Source organism: Halichondria panicea, chromosome 1 (genome assembly GCF_963675165.1).
Source record: "Halichondria panicea chromosome 1, odHalPani1.1, whole genome shotgun sequence".
NCBI lineage: Eukaryota > Metazoa > Porifera > Demospongiae > Suberitida > Halichondriidae > Halichondria > Halichondria panicea.
The window spans coordinates 10,413,190-10,429,481 of record NC_087377.1 but is presented as its reverse complement, the minus strand read 5'-3'; the positions used below and the strand labels follow the sequence as shown (position 1 = coordinate 10,429,481).

General features: G+C 39.9%; 2 protein-coding genes and 1 long non-coding RNA gene across 4 annotated transcripts; 1 reads left to right on the top strand and 2 right to left on the bottom strand.

Annotated features, from left to right (window-relative positions):
* The first annotated feature begins 3,826 nt into the window (after positions 1-3,826).
* Positions 3,827-6,676, top strand: LOC135330752 (uncharacterized). Its single transcript, XM_064525700.1, has 5 exons — positions 3,827-3,958; positions 4,093-4,196; positions 4,247-4,549; positions 4,712-4,993; positions 6,267-6,676. The coding sequence occupies exons 2-5, from the start codon at positions 4,109-4,111 to the stop codon at positions 6,479-6,481; spliced, it is 888 nt and encodes a 295-aa protein (XP_064381770.1). The 5' UTR covers positions 3,827-3,958; positions 4,093-4,108; the 3' UTR covers positions 6,482-6,676.
* On the bottom strand, positions 6,555-7,547 carry LOC135330754 (uncharacterized). The gene is made up of 3 exons (XR_010392860.1): positions 6,976-7,547; positions 6,831-6,917; positions 6,555-6,695 (listed from the first exon to the last, which is right to left on the bottom strand). It is a non-coding gene; the product is annotated as an uncharacterized LOC135330754 (long non-coding RNA).
* Positions 7,548-7,564: 17 nt separating this feature from the next.
* LOC135330751 (uncharacterized) lies at positions 7,565-9,932 on the bottom strand. 2 transcript variants are annotated; one of them, XM_064525698.1, is made up of 5 exons: positions 9,699-9,932; positions 9,150-9,458; positions 8,534-8,833; positions 8,307-8,395; positions 7,565-8,185 (listed from the first exon to the last, which is right to left on the bottom strand). In XM_064525698.1, exons 1-5 carry the CDS (start codon positions 9,766-9,768, stop codon positions 7,889-7,891), a joined length of 1,065 nt encoding a protein of 354 aa, XP_064381768.1. In that variant the 5' UTR covers positions 9,769-9,932; the 3' UTR covers positions 7,565-7,888. The 2 variants fall into 2 exon arrangements, with proteins under 2 accessions (XP_064381768.1, XP_064381769.1); XM_064525699.1 differs by lacking the exons at positions 7,565-8,185; positions 8,307-8,395 and having other exon boundaries at positions 8,446-8,833; positions 9,699-9,925.
* Positions 9,933-16,292: the final 6,360 nt, after the last annotated feature.

The window sequence follows — 16,292 nt, the reverse complement described above, 5'->3', positions numbered from 1 at the left end:
CTAAACCATCACAGCCGCTGCCTATCCCATCACCAACCACTCAAGCAGTGTCCCTTCTATCCATACACTGCTCTGTTTTAGAGGTAGAACAACAACTACTACACTACAAACAAAAGACTGCTTCTGGACCAGATGGAATCTCTAGCATTATGTTAAGGAACACTGCCAGCTCCATAGCACCCCAACTGTCTACACTCTTCAACCTATCCCTCAGTCAAGGAAAAGTCCCCTCGGCCTGGAAAGTCTCAAATGTAACCCCAATTCACAAAGCTGGTGATAAATCTGATGTCTCTAACTATAGACCAATTTCATTACTGTCCTTAATATCGAAGGTTCTCGAGAGAATTGTTCACAATCAAATATCACTTCATTTAACATCAAACAAACTTCTCTCCAACAACCAATTTGGTTTCAGGTCAGGATTTTCAACTCAGGATGCACTACTGACTGTCACAAACGACTGGCACCAATTACTATCAAAAAACAGACAAGTAGGAGCAGTTTTCTTTGATATTCGTAAAGCATTCGACTCTGTCCCCCACAATCAGATCATTAAGTCACTCTCAAAACATGGTATCTCGGGTCCACTGCTAACTTGGCTCTCAGACTACCTATCAAACAGAAGTCAGAGAGTCGTCCTGGAAGGTGCATCCTCAACACCGTGCCGTGTAACGTCTGGAGTCCCTCAAGGCTCTATTCTGGGACCCCTACTGTTCATTATATTCATGGACTCGCTGAATGAAATAAAGCTCTGCCCCGGAACCAAGCTAATCCTATATGCTGATGACATCCTCCTTTACAGGCCAGTAATTTCAGATAACGATCTCACTCAGCTCCAGCAGGATATTAATGCAGTTCACAACTGGACTATACAACATGGTCTCCTTCTAAACAACAAAAAAACCAATGTTCTACCCATCACAAGATCTATGAATGCGATCCCACTCACCCTCTCTATTTCAAACCAGCAAATCCCCATTGTGGAATGTTTCAAGTACCTCGGCGTCACCATCTCTAAGAATCTGTCCTGGTCTGAGCACATTACCAACACTGTGAGGACATCCAAACAACAACTGGGATTGCTCCACAGGAAGTTAAAAGATGCATCACAGCAATCAAAGCATACAATTTACAGGAGCACTGTACTACCCAAACTTGAATACTGCGCCGCAGTATGGGACCCCCATCAATCAACACTCACCAAGAAACTGGAGAACACCCAATCATTTGCCTGCAAAATCATAACCAAAGAATGGAAATCTGACTATACTTCCTCTACTTAACAAACTCCAACTCAAATCTCTTAAAGACCGCAGGAATATCCAAAAACTTAAAGTATGCTTCAAAATCATCAACAACAAATCCTGTATTCCTCCCTCTGTCTTCTCACCCCACCCATCCCCTTCCCCCCGTCATCCGCACAGCCAAATACTCTTTATACCACATGTGGGCACCTCATCCCACAAACATTCCTTTTTTCTGGATGTAATACCAAAATGGAATTCTTTACCACCAGAAGTTATCAACAGCTCCTCTGATTCATCATTTAAATCGAACCTCAGTAGCTTTTTGTGTAATAATTATTATAATTAGCCGTAGCTCCTGTTTTATTTCTCTGTTTTTGTGTTGTCCAGGGGAAGTCTTCACACTAGCCATCTGAGCTACCTGATCTACCCTTATGCACACCTTGGTTTTGCATAAAAATTTCTTAAATAAAAAAAAAAAAAAAAAAAAAAAAGTATTACGGAACATATTTTTAGTAAACGGACTAATTTCCTGTGTAATTTACTTTTTTTTATATTTTTTATATTAACAACACCTTTATGGTGGAAGCAAGTAAATAATAAGAAAATAAGAAAATAATAAAACAAAGAACAGTGTATGTAAAATAGTGTGTACATGCATGAGGTGAACAGTTAGTTTGTTAGTTTTTACAAGCTGGCCTCTGCTATAACCAGGTCCACAGGTGACATCTTCATAGCGTGGCCTCTTGATGAACGAGCGCCACGTATGCATTGAATGGCGGACCTGAGCAGGCTGAAAGAGAGGGAGCATCTCAGCCAGTGCAGGGTGGTGCTGTAGGGTTGGTCCCATTTATCTGCTAGCAGGGAGGCCAGTCGTTTGTAGAAGTTTGTAGCTTGTTTTGAAAGGCCGCCAGTCGCAGACATCACAATGGGGACGAAAGTAGCATGCTCCACTTCTCTCACCCTTTGTCCGTATGCACGGATCTTTTCCCTCTCGTGCTTCCTGAAGCATTGGTCTAGGGTTGTGTTGCGATTTGAGGGAGCAAAAGGGTTAAAGACTCTGACGTCCATCAGGGTTCTCTCCCGTCTGCCTCCCCAGAGACCACTGGCAGCAACATCAAGCCTAGCACCTATGGTGGTATTTGCGCTTCTCCCGGACATGGTCTCTGTGGTGATCTCCTGAAGCTCTGGTTCAATTTGCACATCTACTTCAGTTAAGAGTCTCGCTGTTAAATCTCTTATTTCATTGTGACGCAGGGAAGGAAACCCACCGCGTGGGCAAGAAAGTATATGATCCACAACAAACGCAGCGCCACAGGCACAGTGTGTGGGGGTCTTGATGGGTGTCCAGCCGTAGCGTAGGGCCATGGCATCACCAAAGGCACCCTTGTGGAGACAGAAGCCATGTGTTCCTTGATTTGCAGTGAAGTCAGCCAGCTCGAGGCACCTGATTGGCTTGCGAGGTCCATAGCTTTAGAGAGCTCAGGGGTTACTTCAAAATTTACTAAGGTTTTACGTTTGTAGTACGATTACCCATATTCTGGGTAATTTGAAGCGCATGCGCACTATCACCCCTGCAATATAGGTACCAGGCCGTATTTTAATCGGCCTTGAATCGAGGCTAGTTTTACATATACGCTTCGTTAGCAAATTATCTTTTGTGGTTATTAATGACATACTTTGCATAGTGCTACTAATTATTGCATATTCTGTATCTTCACTCACAATCATACACTTTAATTGTAGTAGACTACAGCGCATCCAGTAGATTTACCACAAATGTGTACGATCAACTCTCATAGATCCTCCACAACAACTATATACTATATAAACATTCAACACCCTGTGTTCTGGGAAGCAGTATCTATAAAGTTAGAATGTCACTGCAATGGGACTCTCTTACTGGCAAGTCGACCGTGGGAAGGAAGATCTATCCTATAATCATAATATAGCCTATCTAGTTCTAGTTCTCTATACCAGTATTTTAACCACTCTCTATTGTCTACCCTGTATCATGCAGGCTGTACTGCATGTGAACATTAATTAGTTGTGATTTTAGCAGTTATGCTTCAGAGTACGTCTTCACGGTTTGTACTGGACAGGAGCTGCATATATTCACACAAAATAGGTCTCTGAACTACATGTTATATATGTACTGTAGGTGTTTCCTTTTCGCTCTGCAGTTGGAATACGTATACTGTCTCTGTTTCGGCAGGTTACTGATTGGGCAACTGCATGGTTAGCTACCTGTGTAATCGGTGCATGTGATATCAAGCAATGGAACGTCGTGCAAATCAGGTGTTCACTTGAGGAAATGATCAAAGATGACTAGATAATGAGACCCGATCAGTGCCTAGAAATACAGTCGTTTTAGCTACCAACATGCATTCATGCTCGGAAGGGAGAAATTATTAGACAACTCGGGCCAACTCGGGCTATACCAACGTACATGCATGTATTGTGATTGTAGTGTTGTTTATGCCTATACTCTATGTGTGATAGACTATAAGATTGACTGTCCTATTTCTACTGGCAAATTGATTGGCTATAAATTAAATACCATACTTGCATCATATGGGTGTGTCTGATAGGATATTAATCACAACGGGCAAGAGTATATAGAAGCTAGCTGCAATGAAATATTGAACCTCTTGCCAGAAATCAGATCTACTTCATATATACTGCACAATAACAACAAAGTTACAAACTGAAAGGTAACAAACACAGATCAGTATAACCTGACTGAGTGTTATGTATATAGAATGATATAATTATCATAATTATGTGTTGTAGTATCTATCTAGATCACTGTCAATGAAGTTCATTTTAATATGGCACACCACTGCAGGGAGAGAGTTTAAAGAATGGGAGTCTCAGTGAAACAGTCCTGTCCTGGACTCCAAGTTGGAGTAGTAGTAGTAGTAGTCATGATGCTTTTCGATGTGAGCAGAGGTTTGTTATTTAAATTTCAAATACGTTGAATTTAATTAATGTCTTTACAGCACAATTCTCCTTGAGCCCTGTAATAGCTTGTCCAATGGAAAACGTCACTTTCACATGTACTGCACTTGGAAGTGAAATAGAGTGGTCTCTTCCAAATGGCATCTTAGTTACACTTAATGGCGTTGCTGAAGACATCAATAAGGAATTTGTCGAGTTTAATGTGTACATCATTGTCGTTACTGGACTCAATGCAACTGCTATAACATCTACTTTGACCACAGTAGCAGAGAATGGGGTCACCTTGTCCTGTAGAGGAGTAGACCCATTGGAAACAGTTGGAAGTAGCACAATTCAACTCGCTGGTAAGTAAATAAAGCTGCAGCTATAATTACTTCTCCCATAATTTGGCATTTGGTTCTCTCTTATTTGTTTTTAGCTTAGCTTAGTTACTAATTAAATGTTTTGACTAATCTGCAAATTGTGTGGTTTCTAATTACATATTTTGCAATGCCTTTGATCATTAGATCCTCCAGGACAACCTGTCAACATTCAGCACCTTGTTCTGGACAGTAGTACAGATGAAGTAGCAATGGTGTCATTGCAATGGGATCCTCCTGCCGATGATGGTGGAGTAGCTATTCAGTTTTATATGGTGTCGATATCACCTTTGGCACAGTTCTCTGAATCGATAATCACAACGACTTCAGCCACTGTGACTGCTGACTATTCTGTACGCTACACCGTGAGCATTGTGACTACCAACTGTGCTGGCAATAGCACTGCTACGGAGTACATCTTCACTATATGTAAGTAAATTTTAACTTAGTAACCCGAGGCGCGCCATGGGTAGGTCTGTGTGTCTGTTTGTTTGTCTGTTTGTGATTCTGAGTCTGCTCACCTGGATGCCGAAGTCAGTGGCGTGTCTAACCTCCCAAAAAAGAAATTAAAGCAACGGTCTAGCTAACTCAACTGTGCAGCTTTGATTGAATTCTACAGCGGTATTATTAGCTCTTAGTCATCATGACCACGCCCAATTGAGCATATACGCAATCAGCATTGGCAAGTAATGCAGTGACACTGGCATTTTTCCCCCATGTTGTCTAATTAATCCTGGGCGTACATTTCGGCTGTGCGCATGGTCCTATATTGCTTGCCAGTACCCTTGCAGATCTAGAAAGGGGGTTCCAGTAACACAGTTAGTTGAGCGGGACAAGGACTCTGAATTTTAGGTCCTTAAAAAAAGGTTGTCACTCCTACTAAACAGTCAGCATGTGCATTAAATTTTTACCTAAAAAAAGGTCAGCACTGATTCTAAGTCAGCATGTGCTGGAGAGTTAGCCTTTTAGTCACTAAAACTGCACAAACAAACCTTCACAGGACTTACAAAAACTAAAAGTAAGTGATAAGTGCATATATGAAAGCTAGTAGAGCTGATTAGTTGCTTAAGCCTCCCACTCACTTACGTCTCAGAGGGGGGTTCAAGTTCAATTGAATCCGAAGAACCCCCTCTGGATCTGCCAGGCCTACGCATGCATGCTGGCACATGCACTCTATACATGCAGTTGAGCCTTGATTTTATCCGAACATGCACCTGGTGCCCACCTCATCCAGCTCCATGGCTGAAGTATTCGGATACCAGAATGACTCTCATTGTTGTGAAAATGCTGTTCTTAAGCCGAAGGACTTTTCCCAGATTGGGGGTTTAATTAATTAATTGCAAGATAATTTTGCATGTGATCTACTTTTAATCACAGACTATAACACCGAGGATTTTACACTTTAGCACTTTAACTTTACTCGATTTACAATGCTTAATATAATACATAGCAGGAAATTTTATCGAGTGCAAATTTTCGCTACAATATAATTGGCTCAAGAGCCCTCAGCAGAAATTTTCGTCGGTGTCGTTGCATTGAAATTTTAATTTTCGCATTAACCTGCCCTCGAAAAACTTGAAAATGTTCACCATGAAAATTTCCCCCTCTACGGTGTTAATAATGCTATAATTATGTATCAGGTATGAATACCAATACCACTACTGCATGTAACATCCGAAGACATTACTTCCCTCGTACACAGGCCCTCCCACTCCGCTGTCTCCTGATGTGTCAACTGGTGCTGCTGTTGGGATCACATTGTCTTTGTCGTCAGTTTTCTTCGCATTGCTTGGAATACTGATTGGAGTATTAGTGATGTATGGGATCAATCGCTGTACACCTCGGGACTGTAATTGTTGCAAAGAACCAGAAATAAAGGTTGAAGAAACTGAGCTAAAGATTTCTAGCCAACAATAAAACTACTAAATACTCGTCCAAATATACTTGTAAAGCTTGTACACACCACACCATACAGTTATAGAATATCAGTCTACTTGTTCATAGTCACTATCAGCTTCAGCTATTGTCGGTCTCTTTGTGACAACATTATATGCTTCATTTTGTTGAAATGCCACTGTGATATGACTTTGATCAATTTGTTGAGTTGTACCATTTTCTTCACCATAGACAACTGCATGGTAAAAATAATTTGCGAATTGGGAACTTATATACTTATAATAATAACTGTAGCTACTGAAATTCAATACTACAGCGAACAAATTGCCTGCATTTGCACAATTAGTTCAAGTAGTAGTTCAATGTTTACCTCGTTTTGCTCTCAGAATACAAGCCACAACAATGACAACTACTGCAACCACCGCAACCAGGAGAGCTATTATAGCAACAAGGACCCCTGTGTGATTGTGTGCAGTTCGATTATATTAAAACCTACTGGCTTTAATAATTATTACCTATGATCACAAGAAGACCGTCACTTGTATCAGACTTTCTTGTTGGGGACACTGTACCTGTTCCTGCTGCTCTTGTACATGTGATTGTTTCTGAAAGTTGCACTGGAGCACTAATATGGGTATTGTTTCCAGCAAATGCTTCAAACAGCATTGTGACGGTATGTTATAGTTATAACACGGGCACCAGGGATGTATGGAATATATTGCACTGAAGCACGAGGGCGTAAGCCCCGAGGGCTGAGTGCAATATATTCCATGCATCCCGAGTGCACGTGTAATAACTAGTTTATATCCCTAGGGCATAGCAACATAACACTGTCCTAGTAACACAATATAAACTGCACAAAAAAAGACAGAGACAACTCTAGACACAGCTCCATCTCTTCTCTCTCCTACACGCCAGTATATGCAGCGTATAAGATTGGCATGACCGACGAATGGCTTGACACAAAATTGTTGGAGTTCCAACGCTGAAACTACTGCAAAACAGCCCCACCCCACTTCTGGTGCTGCAAAACAGCCCCACCCCTCTACTGCTGCAAAGAAACAGCTCCACCCCATTTACTGCGAAGAAACAGCCCCACCCCACTATACTACTCATCAGTGTCACTGCTGCTCGAACAGCCCCCTCCACTATCCTCGGCATCACAACCAAGCCAAAGAAGCTCGCCTCTACACTGCTGCAAAACAGCTCAAGCCCCCTGCAAAAAGAGCCGCTTCTAGTGCTATGCCTATGGTGAAGCCAGAATTGACCGTGCATCAAGAAGTGGAGCTGGAGGACTAGGTCTAGGAACACAGAATCTTCACAAAATGAGCCTGGGACGATTTTAAAACCTGTATGGTTGCAAAGAAGAAACTCCAGCAGTGCTGAACATTCCTGCATGGCTGGACTTACTTTGATACTTGTTATTTCTCATGATACAATATTTAATTTAATTATGCCAGAGGGGCGTTTTGTGGTCAGTGCAATATGACTTTTCGGCAGTGCAATATGACTTTTCAGCAGTGCAATATGCTTTATATTGCACTTGGCAACAACATAGCAACGGGATATAAAGTTAGTTATAAGTTCACTGACAGGCTCAAAACTCATCGATACAATGTGTTGCTCCCAGTAGATTAGCCGTTGCGAGGTAGTTATGACAACTTCAGCTCCATTATAAATAGTGACATTATATTGAATGACTTGAAACCAACAGACCAGAGGTAACTGCATTAAATGGAGTACGTATACACATGCAGTGTTTGTTGTACAGAATCAAGCTCTATAATTATAGTACATGCATGCATGCATGAATTGGTATAAGCTAGTCTGCATTTTTCTAGTTCACCTGTATTAGAAAAGAAATATTTAATGAGCTTCCGCACACAAATGATACCGTGTCCATATAGCTTATTGATGTTTCGGAAAAAACAAAAGCTGCATGTATGAAAACATATAGCCTAGGGGTAATCAAAAAAGTGCATATATAGTCACACAATAATTATATATAAGCTATAAATTGCCACGATCTGCAGTATACAATATGAATAAGGTGTTTGTTGTTGATATTCTCACAAATTGGGAACCCTCCAGTGGTAGTTCCAGCTGGGCTGTCGGCTAGTCCATTGTTAGCTTTCATAGTGAACTCAATCACTTCACATTCTTCCAAACCGTCTTTCTTCTCTATCTGCATACTGCCTTGGGACATTGTAGCATTGTTGATCCTTAATTCCGACGGGTAGTAGAGGCTATGGTTGGATGTGAGAGTGTAGTGCTCAACAGGGTACTCTGACCAAGAGAAGGGTTTGTTCCACTCCAGAGTGAGGAGAGACATGCTGATAGTGTTGAGGAAAGGTTCTGGTGCAGCTGGACCACCTGTAACACCAGAGTGTGATTGAGTCTATTCGTCCGTTGATCATAAAACTAAAGGGTTTCGTGGCAGCCCTCAAGCCACTAGGTCTGAGTTGACAAATGGACCTAGATGATCTAGTGCTGATCATCAGTATAGTTAAAATACATGCAGACATAGCTTTCACATTGACATTGTTTTCCTATATACAAACCAGATTCACAATGTAGTATAATGTGTGGGTGTTGGTACACACTCTACCTGATGATTCTAATTTCCACTAGCTTTGTCTTCTTCAAATTTACAGAGGTGTACGTCATGACATTATAGCAATTAACTCACCCATTATGATCAGCTTGACTAGTTCGCTAACGTATGGTTGATCTCTCGCTGATAAGCATCTGATTTCAGTGGAGTTACGATCAAGAGAAGAGGGAATTTGCAAATATATATCATATATGTTGTCATCAAACCCGTCCAGGTCAGGTGTAATGAGCTCCATAAAACTCAGCCCGTCTTCGGTTCTATTCTCAGGGTCGTAGGTACTTCTATCCACAAGCCACCTAGCGTTGTGTCCCATGGTTTTGCAGTAGAACTCAGCCATTCCAGAGTTGATAGCAACTCGTTGAGTCTCAGGGGCTACCAGAATTTCTAATGGAAATTGTAATCATAATTATTGTTTATTCATGCAAAAACTTGCATTCGATTAGTTTTGGACCATTGACCATTATTTTGAAGAACATAGTATATACTATAGCTAACAAACATTATAGTTACAGCTATCAGTACACAGCTCACCTCCAGCTATACAAAATAGCTCAATAGGTACCTATACACATTACTACTGTAACAGCTAGAATCTAACTACAGCACTGAAGATACAGAATCTACCTGCTAATATCAGAGAGAAAAACGACCAAAAGAGGAGTGAGGAAACAGTCATAACATTTCTCAGAGTCATTTTTTTGTTGAGCTGCTATCTCTCACAGTAGTACAGTAGTTCTTTCTGCAGTGTCATGTAGTCCGGCCTAGCCGTCTTTTGTGCTTATCTGCAGTAACCATGGTGGGGGGGCGGGGCTGGGCTGCTACTAGAAAGTATAACATGCTCAGAAGCATGCGCATGTAGGACCAGAAAGCCAGAAATCGGAAAAGGCGGAAGTGAAAGGTAAATGAGGGGGCGTAGCAGGGCAATGCATTCAAGGTTAACCCTTGATTTTGCACTGAGATATGCTCTTGCCTGATCACTCTACTAGTCTATGTAAGTAAGTAGAAAGCTGGCCAGCCTAGTTTTAAATAGACTCTCCATTGTCTGCAGTATAGACTTGATATAATAGCTAGCTACTTGCACATGTCTGCAGTAGACTCTAGCTAGCTACATGCACAATGAATTAATTAGGTCTGTACACTGAGCTAGATTTAGTATGATTATCATTTTTAATTCAGCCAGTCACCTAACTCCTACTTATACTTCCCAATTTATTGTCCAGAGGTTATTTGGCTCTATACTGAAACACGCCGAGCCACTTTTCTGACTTTCTGAGAGCCATGATTATAGAACGGGAACTGGAATAAGTATGTTCAATCCTGGTCTATAATACAAGCAATTAAGTATATCAGCCAATAAGTTATGTTGATATACTCAAGTTACTTTAATCGACTGGAACTTGCTGAGAAACTTTTCTGATTTTCCGAGAGCAGTGGTTCGTTAACGGGAACCCAGAAAAATAATATATTCAGTGCTGGTCTAGACATGCATGCAGATATCAGCCAGTATGTTGATATATACTCAAATTTACAATTCTGAGGTTACTTTAATCGACTGGAACTTGCTGAGCAACTTTTCTGACTTTCCGAGAGCAGTGGTTCGTTAACGGGAACCCAGAAAAATAACATATTCAGTGCTGGTCTAGACATGCATGCAGATATATCAGCCAGTATGTTGATATATACTCAAGTTCACAATTCTGAGGTTACTTCAATCGACTGGAACTTGCTGAGCAACTTTTCTAACTTTCCGAGAACAGTGGTTCGTTAACGGGAACCCTGAAAAATAATATATTCAGTGCTGGTCTAGACGTGCATGTAGATATCAGCTAGTATATGTTGATATATACTCTTCTGAGGTTACTTGAATCGACTGGAACTTGCTGAGCAACTATTCTGACTTCCGAGAGCAGTGGTTCGTTAACGGGAATCCAGAAAAATAACATATTCAGTGCTGGTCTACTAGACATGCATGCAGATATCAGCTAGTATGTTGATATATACTCAATTCTGAGGTTACTTTAATCGACTGGAACTTGCTAAGCAACTTTTCTGACTTCCGAGAACAGTGGTTCGTTAACGGGAACCCAGAAAAATAATATATTCAGTGCTGGTCTAGACATGCATGCAGATATCAGCCAGTATGTTGATATATACTCAATTCTGAGGTTACTTTAATCGACTGGAACTTGCTAAGCAACTTTTCTGACTTTCCGAGAGCAGTGGTTCGTTAACGGGAATCCAGAAAAATAACATATTCAGTGCTGGTCTACTAGACATGCATGCAGATATCAGCCATGCAGTATGTTGATATATACTCAATTCTGAGGTTACTTTTAATCGACTGGAACTTGCTGAGCAACTCTTCTGACTTTCCGAGAGCTGTGGTTCGTTAACGGGAACCCAGAAAAATAACATATTCAGTGCTGGTCTACTAGACATGCATGCAGATATCAGCCAGTATATATGTTGATATAATAATTATACTCTTTGAGGTTACTTTAATCGACTGGAACTTGCTGAGAAATTTTTCTGACTTTCCGAGAGCAGTGGTTCGTTAACGGGAACCCTGAAAAATAATTATTCAGTGCTGGCCTATAGACATGCATGCAGATATCGGCCTGTATGTTGATATAATATACTCAATTCTGAGGTTACTTTAATCGACTGGAACTTGCTGAGCAACTTTTCTGACTTTCCGAGAACAGTGGTTCGTTAACGGAAACCCTGAAAAATAATATAATTATTCAGCGTTGGTCTAGACATGCATGCAGATATCAGCCAGGATGTTGATATATACTCTTCTGAGGTTACTTTTATCGACTGGAACTTGCTGAGAAATTTTTCTGACTTTCCGAGAGCTGTGGTTTGTTAACGGGAACCCTGAAAATCAGTGCTGATCTAGACATGCATGCAAATATCAGCCAGTATAATTATGTTGATATAAGGCTTAATATACAATTCTGAGGTTACTTTAATTGACTGGAACGACTTTCCGAGAGCAGTGGTTCGTTAACGGTAACCCTGAAAAATAATATATTCAGTGCTATAGTCTAGATATGCATACAGATATATCAGCCAGTATGTTGATATATATACTCAAGTTTATAATTCTGAAGTTACTTTAATCGACTGGAACTTGCTGAGGAACTTTTCTGACTTTCCGAGAGCAGTGGTTCGTTAACGGGAATCCAGAAAAATAATATAATGTAGACATGTATGCAGGTATCAGCCAGTATGTTGCTATACTCTTTTGAGGTTACTTTAATTAATCGACTGGAACTTGCTGAGGAACTTTTTTGACTTTCCGAGAGCTGTGGTTCGTTAACGGAAACCCAGAAAATATATTTAGTGCTGGTCTTACAAGCAGGTAGCAGCCAAATTGAATGCATTGATACACTCTTCTGAGGTTACTTTAATCGACTGGAACTTGCTGAGAAACTTTTCTGACTTTCCGAGAGCTGTGAACGGGAACCCTGAAAAATAACATATATTCATTCAGTGCTGGTCATGCAGATATCAGCCAGTATAATTATATGTTGATATATACTCAAGTTTACAATTCTGAGGTTAATTTAATCGACTGGAACTTGAGAAACTTTTCTGACTTTCCGAGAGCTGTGGTTTGTTAACGGAAACCCAGAAAATATATTTAATGCTGCATGGTCTTATACATGCATGTAGCAGCCAATACGTTGATACACTCTTCTGCATGAGGTTACTTTAATCGACTGGGAACTTGCTGAAAAATTTTTCTGACTTTCTGAGAGCTGTGATTCGTAAACGGAAACCCTGAAAATATATTCAATGCTGGTCTTAGACAAGCAGGTATCAGCCAATAATTATGTTGATATACCTAAGTTTACAATTATGAGGCTCCTTTAATTGACTGCATGGAACTTCCTGAGCAACTTTTCAGACTTTCCATGAGTTCAACGGTAATTCATATTCTCAGACAAGCAATGCAGGCAGTTAGTCATTCCATACCTTCAGGTATTGTCAACTAGAACGACTTATGACGTTCCATGCATGGGCAGTAATTCATGACTCTCAAATATTGATTTCAATTTCACTATGCAAGATTATTATTCAAGGCTCAGTGCCAATAAGATATAAGCCTTTTGAGTAAGTTCATGACAGATCGAAGGTCCAATCATAATTATAGAGAAACTATATTGAGTTCTGCATGACTAGAGATTGAATCAAAGTGTACAGACTATATACGTAGACTCTATACTATATAATTTCATTTCGCTGGGCTAGCTGATGTCTTGCATGGTGTGTACCTGGTTTGTTGCATGACTATCTATATAATAGTCTGTTGTCAGCAGTACTTACTACAGGTTTTGCTTAATAGATGTAGTATACTGTGTATTGTCTTGATCTTTACATTAATTTGATAGGTGCAGACTAGATTCTATACCAGGATCCAACACAGTATACACAAACAATCCTCATTATAGTTAAGTCCTGGCAGTGTATATATAATTATACGTAGTTTATATGCACCAGTCCTATATACAATAGATTTATAGGTATAGACGAGCAGTGACGATTAAGTATAGGCAGTGATGATGCTGCGATTGAAAGACAGTTATGAGAGAGAGTGAAGAAAACTCACTGGATAAATACAGGCGTATATATATAGTTACAACATAAACTATAATTATTGCAAGTAGATGATAATCGCTATAGTTAAGCTTGTAGATTGTACACCATCGTCTCTAGATGTATATGTCCTATAGCTGTAATGCAAGGCCTATATATATAATTATAGGCGATTATTAATGGGAGTGAGACTGAAGCCCCCCATGCATACAGGGCTATTTACAAGTGATTTTGATGCATCCAAAGCACTTCCTGAACAGTAATTTCCATACATTATGTTGTTTACATTTTATAGAAGGTAAGCATAATGTGAAGGAGGCTATCAGTTGGATAAGTTTCAATGACACAGCATTTAACAGCCCCATATTAAAGCCTGTCTGGTATGTACGTTGTATTATTATCTTGCTTTGTATGTCTACGGGATAGTCCATGCATAATGCTCATTATAATTATTATTGAGTCAAGAAGTAATGATTTTGCACCTCATCTTCGCTAATGCCAGAACACTTCATGGAATCTCTTTCTTTCCTCGTCTCCCTTTGATCTATCGTAATAAATTATAGAATTTGCAGCAAAATGAACTTTAATTATGGGTCGTCGCTTTGTTTTCCTGGAAAAGTATGATTGTACTTTTTTCTGGTTGGGCGAATCAGACGACAGACTTTTCGTCAATGGTTAAAACACCTGTGGCTTGGTGTATTTATGGTGTAAAAAATTAATTTTACGATTAATTGTCACGGTATGTGTATATTGACAGTAGTAAGTCTTTTTTATTGGGGCGCTCCGATCTTTGGTAGGGATATAATTATGCTTGCCTTCTATAAAATGTAAACAACAGAAATTACTGTGTCAGGAAGTGCTTTGGATGCATCAAAATCACTTGTAAATAGCCCTGCATGCATGGGGGGCTTCAGCCTCACTCCCATTTTCCTATCGCCTATATTAGTAAAACCAGTAGGTTTTACATAGGATTGGCAGTGGGTTTGCCTGTGTTTAGCAATATTTCAATTATTTTGACTCATGTTCAAACTGTTCTATCTCTGCAGGGAAAGGCCACATCAAGAAACTGGCTGAACAGATAGTTTATTTAGCCTTTTCTCTCTTTGTATCTCTCATTTCATAATCCATAAACATTTTAATGAATGAATATTTTCATTTTAAAAATTGCACTATTTCGACGTTTCACCGCTCTTTGTCTGACTGACTAAGTAAGTAAGTGAGTAAGTAAGTAAGTAAGTAAGTTTCTTGCCCAGCATTTACTCCAAGTACAGCCATCTCCAGGACATTCTGCACAGGGTTTCCAAACGACTACAACCTGGATTACAAAGCGCTTCTTCAGATTTGCGATTGCTTCCACAAGGCAGATGACCTCTCAGTCTCTATTTCTCTTACCTAGACAATTCCGCCATCTTTAATGACTCAGCAATTGCGTTGTGGCCAATAATAATAGATAGGCGTGGCTAATAAACCGTGCGCCTAAAATCAGTGCAGCAGTGCTTTTCCAGAGCCTGAGGTGTTCCTTTTCTTCACACTGTTCAGCTCTAGCTCCCTTTCTCTGACAGGTATGCTATATGCACTGGCTAGATATCATGCTCTTAAAATGGCTGTCATTTAATACTGATTCGCAAATTCAACATAATTATCAAGCAATAAATTATTACTCATTATACTATAATTATTAGTCCAGAGATATTCTAGAAGATATCTGATTAGTCCTGTCTTCTCTTCTTGTACTGCCTCTTGACGTTCCACTTATGCATGTCATGATACGTAAACTGTACTGAAAAAGAAAGGGAATCCGACTAGAAAAACATTTGCAATGTGAAAAATTGCTAGGATTGGCCAGGGGAACCACAAAAAAGCGTGGGAACAAGAAATCAGACGAGAGCATAACTCCAATCCGTTACAACGTCATGAACATGTACAATACATAGTATATTAAATAATAGACTGTGTTCCAGATCCACCTATCAGCTTCCATCCACCACATCATTCCATGCAGTCACCAGTACGGTCCGTGCATGTTACTACGCATGGATGGACTGTGTGTACCTGTGCTCAACACTGCATGTATTAGGAACATCAATTTATCACAAATCATCATGATTATGTGCCCCACATTCTAAAATGGATGTATAATAAATATATATAGGGATTGGTCATCACTCCACCAGTAAAAATTGCGTGGCATATTGGCTGGGAAAACATGGGAAAACTACCAGTATACATGTGATTGACGTTGTAACGGATTGGAGTTATGCTCTCGTCTGATTTCTTGTTCCCACGCTTTTTTGTGGTTCCCCTGGCCAATCCTAGCAATTTTTCACATTGCAAATGTTTTTCTAGTCGGATATATATAGGCCTTGCATTACAGCTATAGGACATATACATCTAGAGACGATGGTGTACAATCTACAAGCTTAACTATATAGCGATTATCATCTACTTGCAATATAGTTTATGTTGTAACTATATATATATGTATATATACGCCTGTATATTTTTTATCCAGTGAGTTTTCTTCACTCTCTCTCATAACTGTCTTTCAATCGCAGCATCATCACTGCCTATACTTCATCGTCACTGCTCGTCTATATACCTATAAATTTATTG

Bases quoted from the DNA above. Each gene is read 5' to 3' on its own strand.
- LOC135330752 (XM_064525700.1), top strand. From the start codon at position 4,109: ATGGGAGTCTCAGTGAAACAGTCCTGTCCTGGACTCCAAGTTGGAGTA. The intron at 4,197-4,246 runs GTTTGTTATTTA...ATGTCTTTACAG, and splicing joins GCTTTTCGATGTGAGCAGAG to CACAATTCTCCTTGAGCCCT. The intron at 4,550-4,711 runs GTAAGTAAATAA...TTTGATCATTAG, and splicing joins TAGCACAATTCAACTCGCTG to ATCCTCCAGGACAACCTGTC.
- LOC135330751 (XM_064525698.1), bottom strand. From the start codon at position 9,768: ATGACTCTGAGAAATGTTATGACTGTTTCCTCACTCCTCTTTTGGTCG. The intron at 9,459-9,698 runs GTAGATTCTGTA...AATTTCCATTAG, and splicing joins TTTCTCTCTGATATTAGCAG to AAATTCTGGTAGCCCCTGAG. The intron at 8,834-9,149 runs GTGAGTTAATTG...CTGGTGTTACAG, and splicing joins AGTCAAGCTGATCATAATGG to GTGGTCCAGCTGCACCAGAA.